General features: G+C 53.5%; 11 protein-coding genes across 11 annotated transcripts; 7 read left to right on the forward strand and 4 right to left on the reverse strand.

The window, feature by feature from the left end:
* Positions 1–112: 112 nt before the first annotated feature.
* Positions 113–1,741, reverse strand: N7459_000249 (snoRNA-binding rRNA-processing protein UTP15; the record flags this gene model as incomplete). Its single annotated transcript, XM_056939434.1, has 1 exon — positions 113–1,741. One exon carries the CDS (start codon positions 1,739–1,741, stop codon positions 113–115), a length of 1,629 nt encoding a protein of 542 aa, XP_056803714.1.
* Positions 1,742–3,260: 1,519 nt separating this feature from the next.
* N7459_000250 (uncharacterized protein) lies at positions 3,261–5,896 on the forward strand (the record flags this gene model as incomplete). The annotated part of the gene is made up of 2 exons (XM_056939435.1): positions 3,261–3,478; positions 3,541–5,896. The coding sequence occupies 2 exons, from the start codon at positions 3,261–3,263 to the stop codon at positions 5,894–5,896; spliced, it is 2,574 nt and encodes an 857-aa protein (XP_056803715.1).
* A 1,417-nt stretch (positions 5,897–7,313) lies between these two features.
* Positions 7,314–8,408, forward strand: N7459_000251 (zinc-dependent alcohol dehydrogenase; the record flags this gene model as incomplete). The annotated part of the gene is made up of 1 exon (XM_056939436.1): positions 7,314–8,408. One exon carries the CDS (start codon positions 7,314–7,316, stop codon positions 8,406–8,408), a length of 1,095 nt encoding a protein of 364 aa, XP_056803716.1.
* Positions 8,409–8,679: 271 nt separating this feature from the next.
* On the reverse strand, positions 8,680–10,468 carry N7459_000252 (putative ribosomal assembly complex component Ipi3; the record flags this gene model as incomplete). Its single annotated transcript, XM_056939437.1, has 2 exons — positions 8,680–10,050; positions 10,124–10,468. 2 exons carry the CDS (start codon positions 10,466–10,468, stop codon positions 8,680–8,682), a joined length of 1,716 nt encoding a protein of 571 aa, XP_056803717.1.
* A 1,788-nt stretch (positions 10,469–12,256) lies between these two features.
* Positions 12,257–14,376, forward strand: N7459_000253 (uncharacterized protein; the record flags this gene model as incomplete). Its single annotated transcript, XM_056939438.1, has 2 exons — positions 12,257–13,354; positions 13,411–14,376. The coding sequence occupies 2 exons, from the start codon at positions 12,257–12,259 to the stop codon at positions 14,374–14,376; spliced, it is 2,064 nt and encodes a 687-aa protein (XP_056803718.1).
* Positions 14,377–15,017: 641 nt separating this feature from the next.
* On the forward strand, positions 15,018–16,440 carry N7459_000254 (uncharacterized protein; the record flags this gene model as incomplete). Its single annotated transcript, XM_056939439.1, has 3 exons — positions 15,018–15,661; positions 15,712–16,244; positions 16,313–16,440. The coding sequence occupies 3 exons, from the start codon at positions 15,018–15,020 to the stop codon at positions 16,438–16,440; spliced, it is 1,305 nt and encodes a 434-aa protein (XP_056803719.1).
* A 61-nt stretch (positions 16,441–16,501) lies between these two features.
* N7459_000255 (Zn(II)2Cys6 transcription factor domain-containing protein) lies at positions 16,502–17,959 on the reverse strand (the record flags this gene model as incomplete). Its single annotated transcript, XM_056939440.1, has 1 exon — positions 16,502–17,959. The coding sequence occupies one exon, from the start codon at positions 17,957–17,959 to the stop codon at positions 16,502–16,504; it is 1,458 nt and encodes a 485-aa protein (XP_056803720.1).
* A 784-nt stretch (positions 17,960–18,743) lies between these two features.
* N7459_000256 (uncharacterized protein) lies at positions 18,744–19,787 on the forward strand (the record flags this gene model as incomplete). The annotated part of the gene is made up of 1 exon (XM_056939441.1): positions 18,744–19,787. The coding sequence occupies one exon, from the start codon at positions 18,744–18,746 to the stop codon at positions 19,785–19,787; it is 1,044 nt and encodes a 347-aa protein (XP_056803721.1).
* An 810-nt stretch (positions 19,788–20,597) lies between these two features.
* N7459_000257 (lipoate synthase) lies at positions 20,598–21,851 on the forward strand (the record flags this gene model as incomplete). The annotated part of the gene is made up of 1 exon (XM_056939442.1): positions 20,598–21,851. The coding sequence occupies one exon, from the start codon at positions 20,598–20,600 to the stop codon at positions 21,849–21,851; it is 1,254 nt and encodes a 417-aa protein (XP_056803722.1).
* A 796-nt stretch (positions 21,852–22,647) lies between these two features.
* Positions 22,648–24,172, reverse strand: N7459_000258 (phosphoserine phosphatase SerB; the record flags this gene model as incomplete). The annotated part of the gene is made up of 3 exons (XM_056939443.1): positions 22,648–22,971; positions 23,038–23,295; positions 23,357–24,172. 3 exons carry the CDS (start codon positions 24,170–24,172, stop codon positions 22,648–22,650), a joined length of 1,398 nt encoding a protein of 465 aa, XP_056803723.1.
* A 990-nt stretch (positions 24,173–25,162) lies between these two features.
* Positions 25,163–26,157, forward strand: met16 (phosphoadenylyl-sulfate reductase (thioredoxin); the record flags this gene model as incomplete). The annotated part of the gene is made up of 2 exons (XM_056939444.1): positions 25,163–25,343; positions 25,409–26,157. 2 exons carry the CDS (start codon positions 25,163–25,165, stop codon positions 26,155–26,157), a joined length of 930 nt encoding a protein of 309 aa, XP_056803724.1.
* Positions 26,158–26,499: the final 342 nt, after the last annotated feature.

Raw genomic sequence — 26,499 nt, forward strand, 5'->3', positions numbered from 1 at the left:
TTTTCTATGCAATTCTTGTACAAATCATCCATGGCTCACCATGTACACCCAGAAACGGTCAACCCCAAACACCTAGACACCAAAGCCAGTATACATTCCAAGCAAAACAAGGTTAGCTGGCTTTCAGCATATCGAGCATACCTTTTGTCTGGTATGCATTTTGGGCCATCTCTACCTCGTCGCGCACCCGCCGATGTAGTCGGTTCACCATTTTGTCGATCTGCGCAGACTGCCCAAGATTGCTGGAGTAGATGTCGAGGAGATTCATCGCAATCTCCACACAGAGATTGGCCAGACGCGGTTCTCGAATATACTTGTGCACCCACTGAAGCACTGGTTGGAGGGTGACTTCATCGCGATCCCGGAGTGAAGCACGTAGTGCTGAGCGGTGGCGAAGGGCAGTGAACAGTGTGAGCTGGGCGGTCTTATCGGATGATGCAAGGACCTGATCTAAGGCGACGGTATACCGGCCCTTCCTAAGGTCATTCTCCCATGCAGATTCCTTCTTCCGTTTCTTGCGGTCCCGGCCTTCAACCACAATATCGACCCCTTCGCCGATGAAATCAAGACCGCGCAGCCGCTTGTCCCAGCCGGAACCGCGCAGCTTCTTCTTCTTCGCAACTTGCCGATCATGCTCCTCCAGTTTCCCCTCCAATAGGGCTTGCATCTCCTTCCGACGCTCACGCTCCTTCACCTTTTGTTGGCCAGATAGCCGGGTCTTGACGGAAAGCAGACCAGACTGCATACCCACAGCAATATGCTTGTCCTCATATGCTACACCAGACGTGATGGCGCGCAGTGATAGGATTGGAGAGGGGTACTTAGACCCGGAGACTGGGTTCCATCCGGTTGTCTCAAAGACCTTCATATGTCCGTCCAAGGCACCACTGAGCAGTCGCTCTCCATTGGATGCTAGCGCGAGAGATGTGACTGTTTTCTGATGACTTTGAATCATGTGCAGCGGTTTGCCAGCGACAACGTCTAAAACCGCAATTTTGTTGTCGGCGGCAGCCAGAACGGTTGTGCCAGCGGGCATAGGCAACACGGTCTCAATGGGAGCAGCCATCTTGAAGGTCATAGCAGCACGGCTTTCAACGCGAGGATCCCAAAGTCGCACAGTTCGGTCGTAGGAACCAGAGACCAGCAAGCCGGACGACGCCATTGAGCCAGGCATGAAGGAACCACTGCGCACGTAGTCGGTGTGACCCACGAAAGTCCGTACGCTGGTCTCCACGGGCAGGTCCCATAGGCGCACCGTCCGGTCGTCACTGGCCGTGAGGACTGATGTCGGGTCGCTGGGCGAGAACTTGCTCACCCACACCGGCTGTTTGTGGTCCTTCCAGGTCTTCATGATTGCGCGCGAATTGACATCGAAGACTTGCACGGTGCCAGTATCATCTCCGGCGACCACCACCCGACCATCCGGTCGGACATCCGTGCCGCGCACTGTATCATCGAAGCGAGTAATTGTCCGCAAAAGTTTTCGTGTGCGAATTGAGTAGATCTGGACCCGGGCGCCTGTGGTCACAGTGAAGAAATCCGGCGGCTGCGTCAAGGAGGGGAAAGCTGTTGAGGATGAGGGCGCAGACGGCTGTGTGATAAGATTGACAGGTCCATTGGCCGGCGAGGGGATCAGGAGAGGGTTCTTGAAGGTGCGCCAGTATTGCTGCTCTGGAGTAAGTCGGGTTGATGGCAATGAGGCGAGTTTCACCTGCGGCAGCGGCAGAACAGGGGCCGCCATGATGAGTTCGAGGAAAGCGGGTCCTGATGGAGTGTTGGTTCAGTTGCAGAAAAGCCGCGGTGTCTGCACCAGAACCTTGGGAATCGCAGAGGCGCCTTGGTCGTGAAAGTTGAGGATCTTTTTTCTGCCGATCAAAAAAGTTCAGGCTGCCTAATTTGGAATGGCGGCCAGGATATTTGTGCCTGAGGCCATAAGGCAAAGCATTCCTGCATTTTAATGCCTAAGGCATAAAGGTACTATTCACCCCATGGATAGCTATACTAACTACGTAGTGCATGGCGGTTGGCACATTCCTCCCATGATTTCCTGTCGGTGTGAAAGTTTATCGGTGGGTAAACCGATGTTTTTTAAATCACATCCGTCCAAAAGCTCGCTCTAACCCCTAGCGATAGCACAAGGTATGAACACCCGGATGCACTGCACCTAGATAAGTATTTGCCGAAATCCTGCGGGATGCTGGCCAGAAGCTTTTGAGTACCAAGTATGTCGTACTTTCCGGTGACCACGTAAGTTCCTCCTACGTGATTTGACACTAAGTTCCGGTCTCTATTTTAATAATAGTAACCGGCGGAGGCATAACGATGGTCGCAGCTGACTTTCGCATACAGCAGGGGCGGTGGTGCAGGCAACAGCCAATTGTTTGACATTGAAGCAGGGGATGGGTAGTACTATCCCGATCTGTCTCACGATGAAGCGGATTATAGACTAGTCTGGGGTTTAATTCTCCTCTTCCTTTCTATTAGATGTCGAGACTGATAGAATAGCGGTGGGCAATATATTTTAGCGGTCGCTATGGTGATTCCGGTGGGGGAGGTTTAATTATGATGCATATCGATAACACTTTGAGTGGGGAGGGCGGCGCTTGACAGCTGCGAAGCCTCTGACCTGAAACCGGATTCACCCATAACACTATTATTGAACAATTGGACGAGAACGATCACAAGGTTGCGTCGTCGTCGGGTGCACCTCATAGCAGCAGGATGCCCCCCCTGTCGGCGCCGAGAATGCATCGATCGGTGGATCGGTGGCTGGGGAGCTGATCTGAGCTGACGCTACCACTCCACCTGAAACTTGAATGTCGAGTTTGGGTTGGGCAACCAGTAAATGAAAATGGAGTCCAATCCCCCTGCTACGCTTCCTGGAGTTTAAGTATTCCGCACATTGAACGAAACTATGTAGTTACAGATAAACTGGGTGGATAGGAATCTCGAGTATAGGACATGACGATGACAAGGAACCGGCGTGTTTGTTTATCGATAGGGCGTTCTGTAATGTCATGTATGGTCATATAGTCTCGATCTACTGTGGTCGAGGCGCCCCGGCCAGGGGAAGTAGCCAATCATGAAGCAGGAAGTACGGGTCCCAGCCACCCCCAATACCGCATCTGACATTCCACCTAGGCTTCACTTTTCATCTGTCGATTCCCCCTCGTTCTTGCCTTCTGCTTCATCGCTCCTGCTCCTGCTGCTCCCTATGCTGCACACCTAGACGACGAGAGCGCACACAACCACTGTGCATCATGTCCAAGGTCTCCAAGGTTAATCATGCGGCGGGCATCTTCGCCGACATGTCCGTCGATGGACCAGCTATCGGAACGCTGGTTGCCATCATAGACCGTGCGAAGAACCTGCCCAATCGCAAGACAATGGGCAAGCAGAACCCGTACTGCGCCGCACGTCTAGGTAAAGAAGCAAAGAAGACCCAAACTGATCTACGCGGAGGACAAACTCCCAGATGGTACGTTGACGAGCCCTACTATCCTGTTACTGGCAGGGCTGATGTGAATGGTGTCTCTATAGGGATCACGAGCTGCGGTTTACCGTCCACGAATCCCCGGACTACTACAAGCTTAAGGTTTCCGTTTTCAATGATGACAAAAAGACCGATTTGATCGGTGAAACCTGGGTCGATCTGCAAAATCTCATTATCCCCGGAGGAAGCCAGAACGACCACTGGCATCCACTCCAGTGTCGAGGGAAATACTCCGGTGAGATTCGAATTGAGATGACATACTATGATACGCGCGAGCAAGATGAGGCCATCATCGAGCGGCGGAAAGAAGCTGCCGAAAGGGTTCAAGGCAAGCCCATTGTCTCATCGAGCTCAGGTCTGTCTGGTCCCAGACAGCTTAACGCGGTCAAGCGACGGCCACTCCCTAGTGATCCGTCAGGGGTCACCTCGACGAGACCTCATCCTCCGGAGCAAGTGCACTCTGCCCCTCCACTGCATCATCCTATGCCATCGAGGCCGCCAATGCGTGACCATGTCCACACCATGCCTCCGGCACCTGACCCGGAGACCCTTCCTTACCCACCGAGACATTCAGAACCCACTTACGAAACCCCGGCATATGACGCCCCGGACAATCGCCACCGTGAATGGGAAGCTCCCGCCCCGGCTGAAAAGATGCGACGCAATACACATGAAACACCGTACCCAAGCCACGATGACCCAGAGCCCTCGTACGATCCACGACCCCATCAACCGCGCAGCCATTCCGACTATGAATATTCCCACCCGGACTTCGGGCCAGCATCGCAAGATCCACCGTACGAACCTTACATGCGCGGAAGAGCTCCTTCGTACGATCCTGGCCCACAGCCGTCCGATATCTACAGCCCGCTATCCCCGCAGTACACCGCGAACCCAGCGGCATTTGGACCTGTGTCCACGTTCACACCGCGCCAATCTGCCCGTGTCGATGAGCCTGCACCTTTGAGTTTCTCTCGCCCAAGTTCTTCGTCAGGCCCAGCCGAAACACCTCGCTATCAGCCACACAACACGCGGGCGTTGCGAGCTCTTCCTCCCAGTAGTGACTATCACCCCGAATATGCCACGATGCAACCCCGTGTGGAAGACGAAGAAGAAGATGGCCCTCCTCCCCCACCGCCGGTTCATCGTTCCCGGAGGGCGCAGCAAGTCCCTCCCGCTCACCCACCGACCAACCAGTCGGGTTCTCCCTACACACCATACAGCCCGGGTTACTCCAGCAATGCCTCGTCCATGCCGGCAAGTCTTGTGGCCGGCTACGAAACTGACAATCAAACTGATCGTTCGGTGCTTGAGCATTCACACCGCCGAAGACGCAGCAGTCACTTTGATGATGAGATGATGATCACACAGCCACCTCTATCGGCTCCCGTATCAGCGCCCGTGCTAGCATCCATGCCTCAGCAAGCATCACTGCCTGCGCCCTACGAGTCACCCATCTACCCACTGCGGACGTCCCCGCAGCCTATTGATGACCGGCCGGCCTCATCACATAGCCGAGGCGGATCAACCAGTCCAGATACCCGGATGGTGACTCGGAAATCAATCAGCCCACGGCCTTCTTCATCCAGTGACCGTGGAAACCCATCGATCCCATTCTCACCCGATTCCTATAACTCACTGAATCCTCACGCCTCGCGGTCTGTCCCCGGCAGAGATCACATGTCTGCCTACGAGGCTCCCTATCAAGCCCGGGATGCGACGGTGCGGCCAGAGATCGAATCAATCCGAGACCCGGACCAGCCGATCATTGGGGACGATGGCCGCGAGATTGACCCTTCAGACCATCTGCCTACGGAAACCTGGGCTCCCGAGCCAGAAAAGAAGAACCGCAAGCCAGAGGTCATTATTCGATTTAAGCATTCTCCCAGGCCCACATCGCGAGGGAATGACACTTCGCCTCGCCCTTCAGGGCCGCCACGGGTGGGTTTCAAAACTGCGGAGCCAGTCTCATACAGCATGGATCGTTCGCGGCAACGGTACACTCCCAGCCATGTGCACTCCAGCACAGATGCAGTCGTTCGAACTCCTCCGCGCGGTAACGACAGTTACGGCACCTATTCGCCCGCGCGAGGATACAACACTCCAACGTCGGCTGACCGGCCACGCTCCTCCCACCGAGGCTCAGTTTCTCCATCTCCTAGCTCGCGCTCTCCACTGTATGACTACAGCCCAGGTCCGCCTATTCCGTCAAAGGTGCCGATCTCCCAGGGGCCCCCCAGCTATCCCGTCACGGCCAGCAATCCAAGTAGCGGGAACCCAGGCATGGATGCCTTGAGTCGAGAGTTGAAGACCATCGATATCGGCTCTGTGGGCTGCAGTCCAAGCCGGGCGGTTCGCAAATATGCAGCTCGGCCACCGGCAACGATGGGATATGCCAGCTAAAAAAAGAATCTTTGCATTTTGACGATTTATGTACTGTTTTCCCTGGGTGGTCAATTTTGCTCTGAATCTGGGGCTCTTGGTCATGATTTGACATGTATGCATTTGAATATTTCCTTGGGATATCTGGCAATGGGGGGGGGGGGCGTTGGACTTGAGTTCTACATACATCTGCTATTTTGTGTACACATAGATGAAGATTGGCCTATGACGGGCTCGAAGAATGATACTTGAAATCTTTTGATTCTTTGCCGGATAACTCTGCCGAGACCCCTGCACATTGGGCCCTTGGCCACGGAAGGAAGATATACCCCAAGGCAGTGATTACGAGTATGCAACTCAACATTGTCAACTCCCCGTCCTCCTTTGTCCATTGCTCAAAGCGGGCTTGCTTCACTAGATAGCGATTTGGTCGTGGCAGACTGCCAAGCCCGTGTTCGAGCATTATAAGTGAGGTCCTCCGCAGTCTTGATTGGATCGGGTTTCGATTCACCTGCTGTATGACAGCAAGTATCCTTCAAAGGCACTGACCTGTAGGTGCTGAGCACGAGGATATTGACCATCAAGAGCTCATGCCTTTTACAGACTCGTGTGCATGGTTGATGTAGAAACTCGGACGATTGCACGCTCGTCGCTCCATCCTAGTAGGACAGTGAGTACATACGGCATTCTTCCAAACCCAAGGCCGGAGTGGTTCGATCAACGTGGCAGTAGAATTACCACATACACTACAAGACCACTCCATTGGCGCCGCCATCGAGGAGACAAGGCGCTCAGGGTTACGGTCTGTCAATGCCGCCTTTATAGAAGACGTTTCCATGGACCCAAGAGCCCGAACTCATATGTACGTCGAAATAAGACTTGCGGGAGTCAGGTTTTTATTCTGTAAATTATTCGAGGGGCGGGGTCAGACACTGCTACGCCGCAATGATCGATATACATGGCTCAAAACTCGGTCGTATATGGCTCCGGGAGCTGCAGAGTGCAGCTTAAAAAGCCACGCAAAAAAAAGTACATAAAAATCAACAAACTGTTAATGGAATCTATGGGAATGTTACATTTGAGTCAGCTACCGGCAACTTTTCTCACATTATCAAGCATCCACGCATGTCGAAAATATATCTCGGGTCTTACCGAATAACTACGTCATCTACGAGGAACAATCTGCTGGGTAGGTATGTATTCATACATTTTAGTCGGCGGCGTGGTTTGGATAATTATCCATGCCTCTTGACATAGTCGATGCAAGCATAACAAGAAATAGTTACAAAGCACTACCTGGATGACGTTCTGATGCAATCATGTACAAGCTTATGTTCCACACTGCTTGGTAGTGGTAGATACCAATATAACATGCATTCCAGAAGTAGCGCGACCGAGGATCTAATCAACTCCATCTTTTGACCGAAATCACTGCAAAATGCCCGGTCGAATCCCCCAAAGCATGCGAGCGGCCGTCGTAAAGGACTTCAACAAAGGTTATGAAGTCCGCGACATCGACGTGCCCAACGACCTGGGACCCAACGACATCCTCGTCAAAATCGCAGCAGCGGGATACTGCCACACTGACCTCCAAGTCATGCAAGGCGTCTACGCCTCATCCGGCGCAAAGCCTGGGCTAGTCGGCTCGCACGAGCCAGCAGGGACGGTCGTCAAGGCTGGATCCAATGCGGCTCACTCCAACATCCACGTCGGCGACCGCGTGGGCTCCATCAATACTTACGCGTTTTGCGGGGAATGCGACGCCTGCAAGAAACAAGGCCAACAGCTCTGCGAGAAGCTGGTCGGAATGCTCGGGCTGACCATCAACGGCGGCTTCGCGCAGTACATGAAAGCTGATGCCCGGGTTGTCGCGAAGATCCCCGAGTCGATCCCGTGGGCAGAGGCTGCTCCGCTCTTCTGCGCCGGCGCGACGGTGTATGGCGCCCTGCTGGCTTCTGGTGTGCAGCGCGGCGAGTGGCTGGCGATCGTCGGCATCGGCGGACTGGGTCATCTGGGGGTCCAGTATGCCAAAGCGATGGGGAGCAAAGTGATTGCCATCGACAACCGACAGGAAGGTATCGAGACGGCCCTGGCTGTTCCGTCACACCTGCGGCCAGACAAGACCTTCGTCATCGACTCGCCCGAGGCCGAGAAGCAGGTCATCCAGGGGCTGCAGTCTTCCTTCTACGACACCAACCCGGGCGTTGACCGAGTCGTTATCAACGCAGAGGCTCGGGGCCTGATCAAGTTCTCGCAGCAGTTCTTGCGCAAGGGCGGCACGCTGGTGGATGTCGGATTGCCGTCGAATACGAGTCTGGAGGTTGATCCTTTTGCGTTGAGTTTCAAGGAGCAAACTGTCAAGGGGCGCTTGATCTGTACGCCGGAGCAGAGTCAGGATATGATTGATTTGCACGCGAAGAATGGGTGCAAGACGCATATCGAGAAGACTTACGGGGTGGAACAGATAAATGAGATGTATGATCATTACCAGCGGAAGGACCTGCGTGGGAGACTGTGCATGGTCTTTGATTGAGTCTCGCGGCATGAGCGCGGTGTTGGTTGAGGAGTTGCATGAGAAGCTGGGATTCCGCTGAATGACGTGGAGATTGAGTATGTGAATTGGTGACGGGATTGGAGTTGAGAAGAATGATTTCAGAGCAGTGACAGCAAATATATTCTTTTGATTGGCATTCATGATATACACCCAAGTCTTCCAGGCATCAGAATCTATCACCGAAAAGACAACCGGGACGCCTCTACCCAATTTTAGTTGCCGAAACCCCGAAAATGCCATGGAGCAGAAATCACTCGTCGCTCTGGTCATCTGTGTCGCTAGTCAAAATGCCGTCATCAATCTCCATCTTCTTCATGACCGCATCGCCATTCCGCCCTTTCTTCTCGGCAGTAAGCCATGCTTCGCGTCTTTTGGCCTCACGTTTCTCCTTCCTTGCTTGCCGCAGTACCTTGTCCCGTTGAGCAACCTCCTGCCTCTCATGCAACTCATTGATGTAATCCTGCAGCTGAGCAAGGCCCGAGCGTAGTTCCACGACCTCGGCGGCAGTGGCATGTCTTGCGTTGTCGTTGATGGCGGCCTTCTTTTTCAGCATAGCGACCTCTGCCTCTAGTTCAGCAACATGCGCGCCAGACGCTGCGGGGTCGGAAAGGGTGTCTGTAAGGACCGGAGCCGCGGATGTTGCGCGGGAGACGTCAGCTCCACCCGATTGACGTAGGGCAGCTAGCTCGGCAAGACCATCTTCAATCATTGAGTCTGGGAACGACGCATGATTCAATGCCTGGGCGAATTGACTTGGCTGGTGATTTCGGGTTCGCGCGGGTGCGATCAGGTGCGTATGGAACGCATACGCCGCTGGTACGGCACCGGGGGCATGAGAAGGGTCGGAAAATGCATTGTCATGGCGGGGCTTCACAATTGTATACGTTGTCCTTTTCATATCCTGAGGATTTGACAGGCCATTGGGCGGCAACATGACGAGGTTCGTAACAGGGTGTGTGTAGTCAGCGACCGAAGTTGCGAACTTTCGGCGCGCAACGTTCCATGAAAGTACCTTGCCACTTTCATGTGCCGAAAGGAGGGTTGTGCCGTCGTATGAGAGTGACAAAGCTTTAGCAGCCCCCGAGTCGGCAGAGGGAGGGAGCCATCGATCTTCCGCAGATACCTGTCCGGGGGTGGACTGTAACGAGGGGTCATGGAGTGGGTGTTGGAAGGAATTTCCACGGTAGAAATCGATCGACTGTACGCTTCCATCTTCATATCCAACGTAGCAAGCTCGATCAACCGGATCCAATGTCAGACAAGTCGCGGAGAACGGCAGGAGATACGTCCGCAGAACGCGTCCGGTGTGGTAGTCCCACACAATGGCTGTGTTGTCTTTTGCAGTAGACACGGCGATATTGTGCCGGCCATTGCTGTGTCCAATAGCGAGAGATGTGATCGTGGCGCGGTGGTTGGAGAAGGTGCGGATGGGGGAGTTTGGTGGTTGACTGTCACGGCCGAGAGCGGGTTTGGAGAAAGAGAGAATACCGTGGAGAGACCAGACGTGTACGCTGGCATCTGAGGAGCCGGAGAGAATGAAGTTGGAGGTGGGATCGACGACGAGGGAAGTGACTGGCTGCAGATGGGAGGCGGTGGTAGCCACTTGACGGCCTGTACAGGTCTGAAACGACGGACACGCAAGTCAGATCAGGCCGTGACACATCAAACAGTGAAATGCAATGGACAAGTCATACCTCCCATAGAATCAATCGGCCTCCTTCGGTACCCAACACCAGCACATCGCCGTACTTGGCGCCGGCGACAGCAATGCTTCGAATACGTTCGGGAAAAGGCACGAGGGCCTCCTGATTCCCCTTTTCCCGACTGTAGACATGGATGACAGCTTTCTCTGCTTGAGCAGCAAAGATATGCGACGGGCTCACGGCCAAGCAACTCGACGTCGTTGAGCTCTTCTTGAAGGTGGATCGCAGTTGCGGCGCCGGCTGGAATTCATGCACGCAAATCCCGACATCCCTCAGCGTGGCGGTCGGAGTTTTTGCGGATGACAGCGTCGACGCGACGAAGGATTCGGAAAGCATGGGGAATGGGGCGCTTGCATGAAATATGGAGAGACCAAGAAGAGTCCCATTCTTCCCAGCCGCTCTTTTTTTTTTCGATGCGATCAAGTCGGATCCTTGTGGTCAGCTGACCCTCGGCAACTTCCGCAGTGGAGCCGCCAATTCCTAAGGATTTCCTGTTCTTTCTCGCTGTGCAATATTAAATAAGTACTCTAATGTCCACAGCATGAAATTTGGATGTGTTGGTTTTCACGCAGGTCCCTCTTCGTAGACTGGATTTCTCATCTTCTCCAGATTCATTCCAGAGCACACTTTGGGTAACGGTTCTATGAGACTGTCCGGGATCAGTGAGGAAGTACTTCATATGGATATAGCTTGAGTAAGAGGAATCAATTACCCAGACTCTTTGCGACGCACTTTTATCACAAACTGGCTATGTTTCGGTAGTCTCTAGGATGCACCACAAAAAATCTTGGGAAATCCTGTACCTAGGTAACCACTCTGCCTGTCCGTCATCCAATGCGGGTTGATACGTGTACAATTGACTATGTATAGACGCAAATCACAGCGATACAAGCGCACCTTCTTTATATCTAGTTTATGGATAACTAGTTGGGCTCGACTGATCAAGGTGAGGTTGCACGGTTCGCGCAGTGCGATTCCGACAACCGGGAAATGCGCGCCATCGTCCACGGGGAGATGACCAGTCCCAAACTCTACCCAACACACTCCATCGAACACGCTGTTCGTGCATCTACTCTAATCATGCCGAATCCCATCGTAGCGATGGACCGAGTTGTCTATCGTCGATGTGTGCCGTGTTCGGTGGATGATGCGGGGCTGCCAGTTGGACCTGTCAATCCTCCGGGCCGCCAGTATGAGACGCGACGCGATGAATCGCTTCCGGCAACGATGGCCACCAGATGCATCACCATGGAAGCGAGCACTACCGTACGATGGACAATGGAGTGAGCATTTGACATCATTCTCTGAATTTCAAATCGCCGCAAAAGCAAGAATCCAAGCCGTGGCAAAGCATCTTATATTCCAGTTTCAGACAGCAGCCAGGAATGAGGGACTCCGACGCAAGGGATGCCACCACAAGAAGGGGCAACCCTCCCCATTTCCCCCATTGCCGTTGCAACGAGACACTGCATCCAATGAAGACCCGCTGGGATGCACCCTGTGGCCGATCCTGTTGCCCTTCCCAAGGGACGTGATTCGCTCTCCCCTTCTCCCCCATCCCATTTGTCTCATTCTGGTGATCCACTCGCCCGTCGAACTATGACGATGTTGGGCGACGAGGACCCATCCACGTTGACGGCATCCTGCAGGACCACTGATGGAAGATCTAGGGCCAATCATCACCCACCGCCTGCTAGATCTCACCTTTCTCGGGAATGCAAGGACGGCGCAAGCTCATTCTCAACTATTATTATGATGGCCCGTGCCTGGTGTGAGTTGAGCTCGTTTCGTGCCGGAGGGGATTCTCAAACCCTGAAGGGGCGAACTCCGTCGAACATACTCGAGTTTCTTCATGGTAGGGTCGTGGTGCCTGTCAAGGGATGTGTAACTTGCACCCTGGTGACCATATCCACCTTCAACTACCCAACTAGCGCCAGTCTGGGTGTATAAGGTCTTTTGGAGCCCCTGCGCCGGGCGTCGTTTCGCTTGTGTTAACCGATCATTTCTGTTGTTGCTGCATCTCGTTCTCATCTGGGTGACTCTTGTGCAACCCCGGCTTGCTTTTTTTTTCTACCTCAACCTGGGCCAAGGGTTGCTTCACCAAAAGGACGCCCCATGTCCACCATGGACTGCGGTGCTTCCAAAATGCCTAACAATGCATGCTTTCCAGCTCGGATCCAAACTCATGTCAGGAACCAGGGCTCCAATTCATCCTCACTGAGCCACGATGCGATTCCAATTGGCGAGCCTATCCCATCGCCGCGCCGCTGGTCTCCTACATATCAACCCCGACGAAGGAGCAGGCAATTTCCGACCTCGCTATCATTTGTACCGTCCCCCGCAGCACCCCGGCTAGAGAGCCATGACTATTCGACATCACTACCACGGAGACCCGCAGAACGAGGGCCGGTCTGCATCTCACCGTTCCGCTCGGTGCGCAGAATGAAGGAACCTTTCCAATTAATGTTGCCATCATCGCCGGCATCATGCGACGGTACATCCACGTTTCCTTCCAAACCGACAAGAGAATCAAAGCCATCGGGCGGGCACACGTTGCGAACGTGGCGTTCAGACCAGAATCTAACTTCGGCGGGCATGGCAGCGTTTGGTCTTCTTCCCAGTCCCCCCATGTCGGAATCACGGCCTGCGAGCACAGGTCCAGAATCATCATACTTCGAGGTTCAAGAAAAATCAAAAGAAGGAGGGAACACTATCTCACAAGCAGAGCCTGACTACATACCAGAGATGTCAAAGAACGTGGAAGTAGAAGACATGCATTACCACGCCTACCGCCCACCAGACTGGAAGGAAAAGCCTCAAGAACACCGACGCACCGATGTGACAAACGTCCATGAAGCACACTCCAATCTCGTGCGACAGTACGAATCAGAGGAGTCCAAGTTGACAGCCACACCACCAGAAAAACAACCATCATCTACTGCGTCACCGTCTGTACGCAGTGGGAAGGGCCATGTCCCAGGTAGCTCCCCGAAACCGCAACGGCCAAGGACAGCAACTGTCTCAAGTGAGGCCAGTTGGATACCCAGTAACCTGGCGTATTGTGAGACATGGTTGCAAGGCGTGCCACTTGATCCGTTGGATGATAAAGACGACAACCCCAGCCAGTTTAACCGCCGGAGGAAATGTCAGATTGTCGAAAAAGATCCCCCAATGCCAAAATTTGATATCAGTCCTGGGGCGAGAGCCTTGGATGAGCCGGTGGTCAGTTTGAATTACACCAGATCGACACCTGTCCATGATATGCTGACCCCTCGCAGAGACTCGCCGTCGCCAGCAAACCGAAACTAGTCGATATTGCGAGACAATCTTCGCCGTATATGCCACCTCCACCGTCATTGTCACCTCATCCTCTCCCCATGACACCCGATCAAAGACAGGAGGAAGTCTCCGCATTCAGCCCAGATACGCCACTGAATATGTCTGACAGTGGCTATGGTACCCGAGAATCTGGGTATTCCATAGACGGCTACACTGACAGCAAAGATGATGATGCGTATACAGATCCAGGTTCGTTGACCTCGGATAGTGTGACGTCTACCGTGGTCTGCGAGAGGCCTGTATCCGCGCAGGGAGAGCGCGATACATCACCCCAGCCAGAAATTCGATCGGGTAGTGTCAGCCCAAAAGCATCATCACCCAAACAACCCTCTCCAGCGCGGGAGTCGCATTCGCCCCACAGAGGTGGTCCCGAGAATCAGCGATCCTGGGATCATGAATGGACACATGATGACCACGAATGGACCTTGGACGAGCTCGACCACTCCGTCAAGGACTTTCCGCGCCATATGCTCCGTCTCACGTCCCCTGTCATTGTGTTTCTTCGGCAGAGTGACGAAAAGGCTCTTCTACGCCCCTTCCGAACCATCTTCCCTCAAGTCGCAGAGAATCTCCTGGATTGCCTCTGCGCAGCTCTAATCGCTCGGAACTACCTCCTCTCGCTATCCACCATCCATCGTCATAAGCCTTCGTTGTCCGCACGGAACGACATATATGGGGTCGACGCAGTTCCCACTAAAGCATACAGCACCCTCGGAATCCAGCTCCCAGCCGGGTCCCCTGGCCGAATCAAAGGCCGAGTGCTCGGCTCTCGAAGCTCTGAGCTTCGCCGGGAAGTCGAGCGAATCGTCGACAACTTGCTCTTTGCCATCTGCGGCCGAGCCGACGAGACCTTGAAATCCGCTGTCGAGGTCCTCGCGCAAGTTCTTGAAACCACCGCGAATTAACTCGTTCTCTCTCGATATTCAACATTTTCCTATTGTCAACCCCTGTCCTTGAATCTTCCCTTTTTCCACTCTTCAACAATCATCCATTCATTCGACTCCAGCAATTATTCCCTTGGCTCGCTTGATTCGATCTCTGTACCGCTCATATGTCTGCTATTTTAATCTTCATACCCTTGCATTGCGATTCGCTCTTTCCAATTTTCTGTTCCTAAATGTCTCGTGTACAACCAGTGTGCCAGTAGCATAGTCGAGTATAATCATAATTGCTATTCATATTCTCCTCAATCACGTAAGACCTGTTTCCCGCAGCATTCAGCCCGGTTATCTTTCGGTGTAGGATAACTATAACTAACTATTTAGTTAACTAGTTAAGATGTACAATGGGTACGAATACGTCATCTCAATCCCCAGACTAACCCAGGTAGGTGCCCGCTCTGCCAAATCTACCCTTGGGTGCCCGATCAGCGTGTGCGATGCACAATCCTTGCTGAATAGGTCATATCTATATAAAATGGTATCCCCGGCTGTAAACTTTCAAATTACAAGCCAACAACAAATGTTTCTCCCAGTCTTCATTCCCTGAATATTCGATCAACGGCAAACTCGCCCCCCCGTTTCAATTTTAAACCCATTCACCGACAATGCCTGCCAAATCATTGCTTCTGGAAGCCCTAGAGACTGACAAGGAGAGCCAAATCCGACTACTGCAGTCGTTCGTACAAGCAGCATCTCCCAATCCACCAGGAAGTACAGTGGAAGCTGCCAAAGTCTTGAGGGAGTATTTATCCGATCGCGGAATCGCTAGCGAGATCGTTGAAGCTCAACCAGGCCTTCACAATGTCGTGAGCGAATTTCAAGGAGGGGCAGGCTCTGGTCCACGGGTGGTTCTGAATGGCCACATCGATGTGTTTCCTGTGCCAGAAAATACAGATGGTTGGGCTCGTGATCCATGGTCTGGCGATATCGAGGACGGTCGCATCCATGGGAGAGGTGTCGTTGATATGAAGTCAGGAACGGCGTCCTTGGTGATTGCCTATGCAGCCCTCCATGGCCGGAGAGAGTCTCTCCGTGGAAGTGTTGCTCTTTGCGCGGTGGCTGATGAGGAGACGGGTGGCCGATATGGTACGCATTTCCTTATCAAACAGGACAGGGACCGATGGGGTGGAGATGTTATGCTCAGCGCCGAGCCATCTGGCCATACCATCCGATTTTCTGAAAAAGGAACGTTGAGATTATCGGGATCTGTCACTACGAAGGGGGCTTTGGGAGCTTATTTGAACCTGAGGTAAGACGACTCAACGGTAGCTATGTATAAGAGGCTGACAAGCTCCATAGCAAAGGCGCAATCCGGACTGCAACTAGCTTCCTTGGCGAGGTTGTTGAAGCAGTTGAATCAATCGAACCAACGCCCCCTCCTGAGATTGGGAGGCATATGAAGAACCCCGAGACTTTGGCTGCCGTGGATCGGGCTATGGGACCAGGTACTTCTACCGTTATTGCCAGGCCCACGGTCAATATTGGTACTATCAAAGGTGGGCTCAAGGTCAACATGATTCCGGAACATTGCAGCTTCGAAATCGATATTCGGTTGCCTATTGGCCTGGTAGCGGATCAAATAATGGCTGTCGTGGACTCTGTGATCCCACATTATCCGGAAGCCATCATCGAGCTGAAGAAGCAAGAGGCTGCTAGTAATCCAAGCAGCCTTTCTTCTATTGACCATGCCATGGTTGAACATCTCATGCAGAATGTAGAGTTTGTTGGAGACTCGCGTCCTGCCATAATCCCCTCTATGGGAGCTACAGACTGCAAGCATTACCGTTACGCTGGCGTGCCGGCATATGTGTACGGCTGCAGTCCTTTCAGTAGTAAGTACCGTTGACCTGTCCATGAACTTGGTTGCGTGGATCGCGAAATTGATGTCAAGTTTTTCTAGTGGCCATGACCAACGAATCAGCGTCGGTGGACGAGTTTCTACATGTGACAAAAATTCATGCACTTGCTACATGGGACTTTTTGCAAAAGGAGAACACTATCTCTGAGACTTCCAACCCTCCCATATGATAGCTTCGGTGCTTGGCATATTTATCACGACGTCCAAGATGACGGGTTGAAGCCCCTTTGTTCAATATTTCTGTATTGGCCAAGAGCTACTTGTTGCTGATTCCACGGCTCCGTAGCCAAGGAGACGTCCTGTATCTGCCAATTGGGATCTGAACCAGTCAGCATACTCCATTCTGACACTGTCAGATGTTGAAGCAATAAGCAGAGGAATAGCCATCAGCTCAGCCAGATAAGGTCTCCTATCATCGTCTGAGTTGATGATAATTTGGTCGCCAAATAGGCCAGGATCCTCTGATACTTTGAATCTGTCGAGGCCGAAAGGTATGACCAGCATTAACTCCTCAGTCAAATAGTCAATCATATGCTGACACTCGACTAAAGGATGGCGTGGTTGGAAAGGCGAGAATGTTTCTAGCAGTCTGAGGGTGCTGATGTGCAGATGATTGACCAGTATTTGGTACCCGTGGCAATGGGCGCAACGCGCGGCTTCTGCATAATTCGAGAAACTATACACGCGCGAATGAAAGAAATGTTTCTTGGAATATACACGGTGGTCGGCCAACGCATGCTGTATGCAGCGCGAAGTATCCGCGTCTAGAGATTTGCATTCAGATAGCGCTATGTCGATGGCGCGTATTTCTCGTTGGATCGCCCGCAGAGTCGACATGGTCTCAGGACCGCGCAGCTGCCATCCGGCCTGCCCTTCAGCAAATAGCTTGAGCTGGCTGCGGACGTCGATGGCTCGGATGAGTATGCGATCCAAGTCCCGCATAAAGCCCTCCTCACCGAACAAGGCTCCATCTCTCAACCAGTCAGGAAGGTCAATCAGTCCAAAAAGTGCCGCTTTTCGCAATGCCCGCCTGGCATATGTAATACTTGCGGTAGGTGCACTGGTGCCCGCAAGACATTTCACCCAATACTCCAGTAAGGCGATAGCGCCAATGTGATGCTTCTGGATCTGCATGCTTTCTTTTAACGGTATGCCTTTGTTCTGGTCAAAACTGAAAACTGCGTCTTCGTATCGTGCCAACAAACAGACTGCTAGCAAACAGGCATCTATATGGATGCAGCCCGGGACTGAGAGAGTGGCTCGTAGAGTGGCCAGAGATTCCTGGTAGCTAGCAAATGCTACTCTTGTGGCAGGGGGATACAGCTTAGTCCTCGAAAATAGCAGTAAAGCAATTGACGACGCGGCAAGCTCCAGCACTGGACTTGAATTCCAGTTCGATAAGATTATCTTTGCTGGAATCCCCACAAGAAGCGGCGTATTTGTTGTCGGATCCAAATGACAGTGAATGAAGTAAGCGACTGACTCTGATATAAGATCCCGCGACGGCGGAGTGCTGAGGAGGCTGGTCGCGGAGCTTCCTTTTACACGGGGTCCTTGGGGACGCTTCTGGTGTCGACTGGCGTAAATGTTCTCCTCATGCAAGACGGAAAAGGGCTGTCGATGCCCATAGCATGTCCTCCCATTTCTTGCGCATCGCCGGCACACTGGTTTGTCCTCGTCGCACTGCATTTGGTGAGCAAGCCGACAACAAGTGTGCTATTCCTTCTCTGGGGCCTTCTCACTTTCTTTCGAGCGTGCCTGCACGGCTGACATCCGGTCCCCGAGAAGCGCATGGTGAGTGATCATAGGGCCTACAGAGCTGGCCGTGTGTGCCTATTAGTCTCCAGGGTTTGATATTTTGATGGAGTTGTTGCTAGGCGTCGCTTGTAGGAGGTTGCAGCTGGGGGTCTTTGGAGCACGGGGATAACAACTTGTGGACTATATAACCTCCCTAGGTAGGTATTCGATTGGTCTGCTTACTCACCCACTACCGCGTGTCCACTACCTAGGTATCCACTGCCATTCCATCCCGAAACTCTTCCTTTCTCAACCTTTTGGGAGATTGCGTCTGGCCTGGTTAGATCGAAATCATCGAATCAACCTTTATCAAGTGACGCTCAACAAGGATCCCCTTGTCGTCACCTTCGGATTCCACGGTGATAAGGCTCTCGTTCAACACTCCGGGCGCGAATATGCCCCAAAGCGGACTAGCACTTCCAAGACAGGATGGCGACAGCTTAGCAGCCAGCAGAGAAGCTCAAACGAGATGATCTGACACCCAAAGAATGCAAGCGGATTTTTGTTTTCTCGGACATAACATGAAAAGTCCGCATCAAGGAGGAAAGGACTGTGTATAAATAGAAGGCCCTTTGAGTCTTGTACCATCCAAGATCTTGTTCCTCATCTATTGGCCTGGACTTCGGCATCTCGACGCTTTGTCTATTCCAGCTTCTGACGCTGGGTGTCTTTCAGTATGAGCGTCATGGAATTTGCCCGAGGCCTATTCTACGAACAATACTTCCAATCGATCCCAAAGCCGGTGGCCTCCTTTGCGCACAAAACTGTCATCATCACCGGTGCGAACGCTGGGCTGGGCAAAGAGGCCGCTCGGCATATACTCCGACTTGGATGTACACATCTCATCCTGGGAGTGCGCAATACGACGGCCGGCGAGGAAGCTCGCCGGGAAATTCTGGCGGAAATGCCCTCATTGGAGCCAAGAATTGCTGTGTGGGAGGTGGACCTGAGCATCTTTGATTCTGTCGCCGCATTTGTTCAACGGGCTAACCGCGAGTTGAACCGTCTTGATGTCCTCATCTGCAATGCCGGTCTAAACACTTTCCGGTTCTCTGAGTCAGAGGGCTTCGAGCACACTCTTACCGTCAATGTTCTTGGGACCTACTTGATGGCGTCGCGCCTTCTTCCTCTTCTCGAACGAACTGCAGCTGCTGGACCAATTGCCGGAGACCCCGAGCCTCGCCCTCCGCACTTGTGCATTGTCGGCTCAGATACACATCTGATGGCCAAGTTTCCAGAGCAGCACGAGCCGGCAACCAAGATGCTCGAAGCTATTACTGCCAACTGCAGGGAAAAGCCTTCCCGCTTTCGCGTTCAATACCCCACGACTAAGCTTCTCGTACTTCTTATGGTGCGTGACCTGGTCTATCGACAGAAGCGTTCTGGCCCTAGCAGCGGTGTCGATGCTATCGACAAGCCTGAAGAGAAATACCCGGTCATCATCAATGTGCCAAATCCCGGCCTCTGCCACAGTAGCCTCAACCGCGAGGTACACACCGCCGGTAACTTCTTAAACGTTATTGCGCATGCTCGGCCAACCGACATGGGCGGCAGTGCTCTTGTGAACGCTGCCGCCGCCGGTTGGGAGACCAACGGCCAGTTTTTGAACAGCAACAGAGTTCAGAAGGGCAGTGCTTTGTCCTGGGACAGTGCTCTGGGCGAAAAGGTTGTCACGGCAATCGAGGGATGCTTGAAGAGAGTAGATACGACAGAGCATTAAGAGAACAAGCACAAAGACATGGAGATTCTTTGCCTGTAATTCTTTGCTGTGTTTTGTACACAGGTTGCTCTCTATATTAGAAAGTCCTTTAGCAGTTTTATCCCATTCCAGATCAATGGTATACCAGAGCGCCGAGTTTGTGTCGGGGCGCGTATCTAGTGAATGAACCAACAGTCTACCTTTGGTTGGAAACTATTCAAAACCATGTTTAGAGTGGTAAAGCAAAGGAATTTCAGTAATTTCTGCGATCGAGAATGGTTAGGGTTGTGTGGTGATGACTCTTTCACCATGATGGATTGATCGTAGAAGGGTCCAAGGATCGGGATGAATGAATGATTGATTTATAGTCTGTCGCAGCCGCCCTTGTGGCCTCAGCTACCGCAGATAGACTCCTTTTCCCTAAAATTAATACAGCATATAGGCCTAGTCCTATTGAATCAATTCAGCTACAGCCCTTCATAGATAGAGAGGACAGAGTTGGTTAGATCGAAAAAATAGATATAAAAGGAAGCAGGAGGGGAGTATATGGGAGAGATGTATATATAATCGATTGACAAGATAATTTAGGCGTCGAATTATTTACAGTACTAGCAAGATATAGCGATTACCCGACAAAGAAGCGTAGGAAAAGGTTCCCAGCAGATAAATCGAGTTCAAAGCAGCTCGATAGGTGTGGTAATTTTCTACGCCTAACGCGTGCGTAGACGGAATTATAATACTGCCGAATCCGAGGTCTTGGCGGGCCTAATGAGCTGGCGCTATCTTTCTCTGCGGGTGGCGTGCCCTTCAGCCTCTACACACACCTTCACAATGGCAGCGCCGACACGAAGTCTACGACAGCTCTCTTCCGTGAGAGCGACCGTCTCTGCAGCGGTCCCCACTATCACTCCCCTCGGCCACCGTACCTATGCCACCACCGAACAACCCTCCACTACCAACACATCGGGGATCACCCGGCGGCGAACAACGACCTTCCGAGACAAGCTCAACGCAGGACCATCATTCGCCGACTTCGTGTCAGGCGGCAAGGATGATGCACCGCTCGACCCCTCCGAAGCCTATGCCCTCAAAACGGCGCTTGCCGGACCGGCCGGACGCAAGAAGGAAATCACTCGGTTGCCCGAGTGGCTGAAGACACCCATTCCAGACTCGAAGAACTACCAGCGTCTAAAGAAGGACTTGCGTGGATTGAATCTGCACACCGTCTGTGAGGAGGCACGCTGCCCTAATATCTCCGACTGCTGGGGTGGCACTGATAAGTCTGCTGCGACGGCCACCATCATGCTCATGGGTGATACATGCACCCGTGGCTGCCGGTTTTGCAGTGTCAAGACCTCGCGTGCCCCGGCGCCGCTGGACCCGCACGAGCCCGAGAACACTGCGGAGGCCATTTCGCGTTGGGGACTAGGATACGTGGTTTTGACGACCGTGGACCGGGACGACCTGGCAGACGGAGGAGCGCACCATTTCGCCGAGACCGTCATCAAGATCAAGCAAAAGGCCCCGAATATCCTCGTCGAGTGCTTGACGGGCGACTACCGGGGTGATGTGGAGATGGCCAAGCTAGTCGCCCGGTCTGGCCTGGACGTTTATGCGCATAATGTGGAGACCGTCGAAGACCTTACGCCCTTCGTGCGTGACCGCCGCGCTACGTTCCAGCAATCGATCCGCGTCCTCGAGGCGGCCAAGGCTGCCAAGCCCGATCTGATCACCAAGACCTCCCTCATGCTCGGTTTCGGCGAGACCGACGAGCAGCTCTGGGATACCCTTCGCCAGCTCCGCGCCGTGGATGTGGATGTCGTGACTTTCGGTCAATACATGCGCCCGACGAAGCGGCACATGGCTGTTCACGAATATGTGACTCCGGATCGCTTCGAGACCTGGCGCCAGCGCGCCCTCGACATGGGTTTCTTGTACTGTGCCTCCGGTCCCTTGGTTCGCAGTAGTTATAAGGCTGGCGAGGCGTTCATCGAGAACGTTCTCAAGAAGCGCCGTACGGGTTCTGGAACTGCGGAGCGCACGCCCGAGCAGTCCGCAGTCTTGGCTGACGAGACTACCCGCTGATATCTCCTTTGAAGTTTTGAAACACAATAATATGCATGGGGCTATAGACCTGTGCTACCACTGGTTTATGCACCATTGATCTTGGCGCAGAGTGTGCATTTTTCTTCTTGGGTTTGGACTTCGGATCGGGGTTGGGTGTCTTTTCTGACGTTCTCCATACACATATCACCTTTTAACAACGGTCGTGTCGCGACCTGTATGACCATCAACGGTTTTACTGTATCTAGGTAACACGTATCATCTGCCGATCCTGTGCTATAGCATTTCGCACCACAGGATGCAGAATCATATACCATATTTCAGCGTTGGAACTCTCCGTAGGACCCGAAATTGGTTGTCATTCGTCTCTCAAGTAAATACGTATCGATCGTGATCTATGCGCTGCGCCATGGGAGCTCTAATCCCCACCTATAAACACCTACGCCCGCCTGCGCCTGCGATCCTCAGAGCTGACTGTACCATGCCATGAGTCACCTACGCCAAGGGACCGCCAGAAATGCGACCGAGACCGATGTCAAACTGGCTATACACTGCAATGTCACACCACACTCCCCTCTGCCCCGATTCCCCGCCGTTGAAATGGTATAACCCCGCGGCTGTTCAGATAAAAGTAAAACGAGAAACACGATGCGAGTCGATCGAGGCTCGAGGTGGTCCTGCTGCAGATGACCTGCGCCTCGACCGAATGGATATCAGTGTTCAGTTGGAATGGACCAAATGGGTATTGTGGGTGCATATGGAACTAGAGAACCGAATCTCTAGGGACGGGGATTCATATCGCCCTACTATAAGTCATTTAGTTCTTCACTTCGGACAGCTCTGCGATATCCTCGCTGTCTAGGCCAAGTAGGTGGAGGATATCGACCAAGCTCTCGCCGTTGACGCGAGTGGGCGCCTCGAGCTGGACCTTGGACTTGGCGCGCCAGGCGACACCGAGCCCGGCGGCATGCAGCATCAAGAGGTCGTTTGCCCCATCGCCGACTGCCAGAGTCTGGGAGATAGGGATGTTGTTCTCAGCCGCGATGGATTTGAGGAGGGTACGCTTCTGGGCGGCATCGATGATGGGATAGGAATCAACCAGCTTTCCGGTCAGAGTTTCGGTCGTAGGGTCGATTTCGAGCTAGATGATATCAGATATCCTTGCATCCCAGTGACAACGACCCAAACGTGTTGAAAAGGAGCTTACATGGTTGGCGAAGGCGTAGTCGAGGCCAAGTTGCCCGGCGAGCCACTCGGCCAGCGGTTGGAAGCCGCCGCTCAGAACAGCCATCTTGTAGCCCAGCGCCTTCAGTGAGCGGCACAGCTCCCGGGCACCGTTTGAAATGGTGAGAACAGACTTAAGCTTGTCGAAGACATCGGCAGGGACGCCCTTGAGGAGGCCGACGCGCTCTTTCAGCGATGCAGAGAAATCCAGTTCACCATTCATCGCACGCTCCGTAATTTCCTAATCCAAGTCGCGGAGTTAGTTATCTGCACCGAGAGCAGATGCGTTCTGAAACACCTACCGAGACCTCCTTCTCCACCCCGATGAACTTGGCAATCTCGTCAATAACCTCATTCTCAATCAGGGTGCTGTCCATGTCGAAGATTGCCAGGCGCTTATGCCGGCGGAAGACGTTCTCTTGCTGCAGCACGACCTCGACGTTCCACTCGCGCTCGAACCGCCAGATGCTCTCGTGCTTGCGTAGATCGGCAAATGAGAGATACTCCGGGTCGGGCGGTGGGGAGAAGGTGACCTCAACAACGCGGGGCTGTGCATCGTGATCCAAGCAGCGGTGCGAGGTGTTCATGCGCTGGTAGGGCGTTGGGAGCGATTCCAGAGTCTGAAGGAAGTTGGTCAGGCACAGCTGGGACACGAAGGGCCCGTACAGGTGGTCTAGCGGTTCGGGCTCGGGGGCTGGGGGCTCGCGAGGAATCTTGTCCATATCGTCTGTTGGGGCAGAACCCTCGGGAACCTGAGGAGAAGGCAGCTTGGTGCCCGGCGCGGCCTTGGAGGAGGCATCGGGGTGGAAGTGGGGATGGACCGGATTGGAGGACTTGTAGAAGATGGTCGCGACAATCCGCTTGGTGCCGGTGGGGAGCGGGTTGGCTTGATGATTGAAGATGCTATGCACGACACCGCTGTCGGCGACACGCTCTGGGTCCGGGTTGATTGGATTGGGCAATGTCGACCGACTCTCCTCCAGCTGGCCGCCGAGGACCTCGCCGATCGTCTGGTTGATGGAGATCGGAGGCTTATACTGCTGGTGATCCTGGAGGAATGAGCTGCTGCGCATCTGGCCGAGCGAGGGCCGCTGGCGAGAGGCATTGAGATCGGCCATCGAGGGCAAGCGGGGTGGAAGGGCGAGCGTCGCAGGACTGTATACACCGAAGCGGAAATTCCAAGAAGCCCCGCCGAACACCGAAAAACCATCGCCGATCGGGTCGTGGCACGTGGTACCCGATCACGTGGGGTCACCTGAGCCATGGAGGAAGGTCGAGAGCGGTCTCTATCGGCAGAATACGGTGATGTCGTGGTTGGGTCATCGTCGCGGGGCAGGAATCATCCTGGATGGCAGGACAGAGCAGAGTCGAACAAGGCTCCCCCACCGCCACTGCTCCACTACAGGATGACTGAAGAATGCAGATCATACTCTACAGGTGTGTGGACGGGGGCTTGCAAATCGGGGTACTGCAGGGTTTCCATGGAGCTTCTGGAAAGTGCTAACATCATTGCTTAGGCAAGCTGGAAGGGCAACCCTGGAAGAGGCCCAACTTTGAATTGAGCCACTCAGGCTGTGGTGGATTGGTCAGTCCATAACTCCGTCCAACTCCGTCCAACTCCGGTCTCCGAGCGTCCCAGCGAAAACAGGGAAAGGGGGAAAAGGGAGAGCCCACGGCCGTCCACGGTGATTTATCAGCGTGTCCAGATGGCGAAACGGAACCCGAGTCCGGGACGGCACAGCGGCCACTGGCGCAGGTATTGCGTGATTCCCCCGGAAGCTGAGCGCATTGAATTTTTCAGCATCAGCCCCGATGCGGCAGGCGGTAATTGGGGATGTCGTGATTGTCGGCAAAATGGCAGTGGAGCGCCGATGCGATGCCAGGCACCGTGATCCCGACATGATGTCGTGATTGCCCCCGGCCTTATATTTCCTACCCTTGTCTCTTGCCTCCTTGTCCTTGAATCTGGTTGCTCTCCCCTCAATTTCATTTCCCCCCCGCCTACAGTGTGAAGAGACCCTCTTGTCTCCCATTGATCTATACTTCGCCCTTGTTCATACTTCCCCCTCTCATATTACCAAAACATAACCCTCCCTTCCCCTCCTAAAATGCCGGCCAAGATGCCTGACTCCTACCCCTCGGATCTCGAGGTGATGGACACACGAGACTCCAACACTGAGTCTGGCTACTCAAGTGGTAGCTCCAGTGTGGACTACATTCCCGAGATCGTCTTTACCAAGCCACATCTGCAATTCCTCAACCGTCAACTGCAGTTCCTCGAGCCTCAAGGTATGTATCGACTCACCTCACAACCCCATTTTGAAAAAATACCACGTCTGACTCCTAATCTTTAGATATCTTGAGATGGTGCATTACATCACTCCCTCATCTCTTCCAGACCACCGCCTTTGGTCTGACCGGGTTGGTCACTCTGGACATGCTGTCAAAGCTGGACGTTCCCCGTCCTCAGATGGTCGACCTCGTCTTCCTCGACACGCTGCACCACTTTCCCGAGACCCTCAGCCTGGTTGACCGGGTGCGGGAACGTTACCCGCTGAACAATGTGCACGTGTACAAGCCTGCTGGCGCCGAGACCGCCGCGGAATTCGAATCCAAGTATGGCTCCCGTCTGTGGGAGGTTGACGACCAACTCTACGACTGGGTCGCCAAGGTCGAGCCCGCTCAGCGTGCCTACCGTGAACTGAATGTCCACGCCGTCCTCACCGGCCGCCGTCGCAGCCAAGGTGGCAAGCGAGGTGACCTCGATGTCATTGAGGTTGACGAGGCCGGCCTGATCAAAATCAACCCCATGGCCAACTGGTCTTTCGACCAGGTCAAGCAGTACGTCAAGGAGAACAACGTCCCCTACAACGAGCTCCTCGACCGTGGCTACAAGAGCGTGGGTGACTGGCATTCCACCCAGCCCGTCGCCGATAACGAGGATGAGCGCTCCGGTCGCTGGAAGGGCCAGCAGAAGACCGAGTGCGGTATCCACAACCCTCGTTCCAAGTACGCCCAGTACCTGATGGAGATGGAGCGCAAGCGCCAGGAAGAGGCCCTGACGCAGGCACTGCACTCGCAGCTCTCTGCTGCGGCGCAGTAATCTCGTCTTTTCGTCGTGCCCTTTTTTCCTTACATTCTTTCTGCATCCTCTCCGGCGTTTTGTGGTTGATACCTCACCGGCTTTTTTTTTTGACAGTGCTTTTTCAGCGATTCGGCCCTCGACATGTGCCATTGATGATTTGATTACTATTCACCCCATTTCCTTTCCCTCAACACGGACGGTACCAAGGCAATCTTAGTACTGTCTTGCATCCCAGCTCCCCTTCCCCGGTTGTTTCTTGGGATGGTCTTCGCACATGGGGAGTTGGTCTCCTCGCAGACCTTTCAGTCTTGCGACATGATAATGACACTCGCATGATAGACGCAAAATCAAAACGTTGCA

This window comes from Penicillium hispanicum (assembly GCF_028827665.1).
Source record: "Penicillium hispanicum strain IBT 35686 chromosome Unknown utg000001l_segment0_segment0, whole genome shotgun sequence".
In the NCBI taxonomy this organism is placed as follows: Eukaryota; Fungi; Ascomycota; class Eurotiomycetes; order Eurotiales; family Aspergillaceae; genus Penicillium; species Penicillium hispanicum.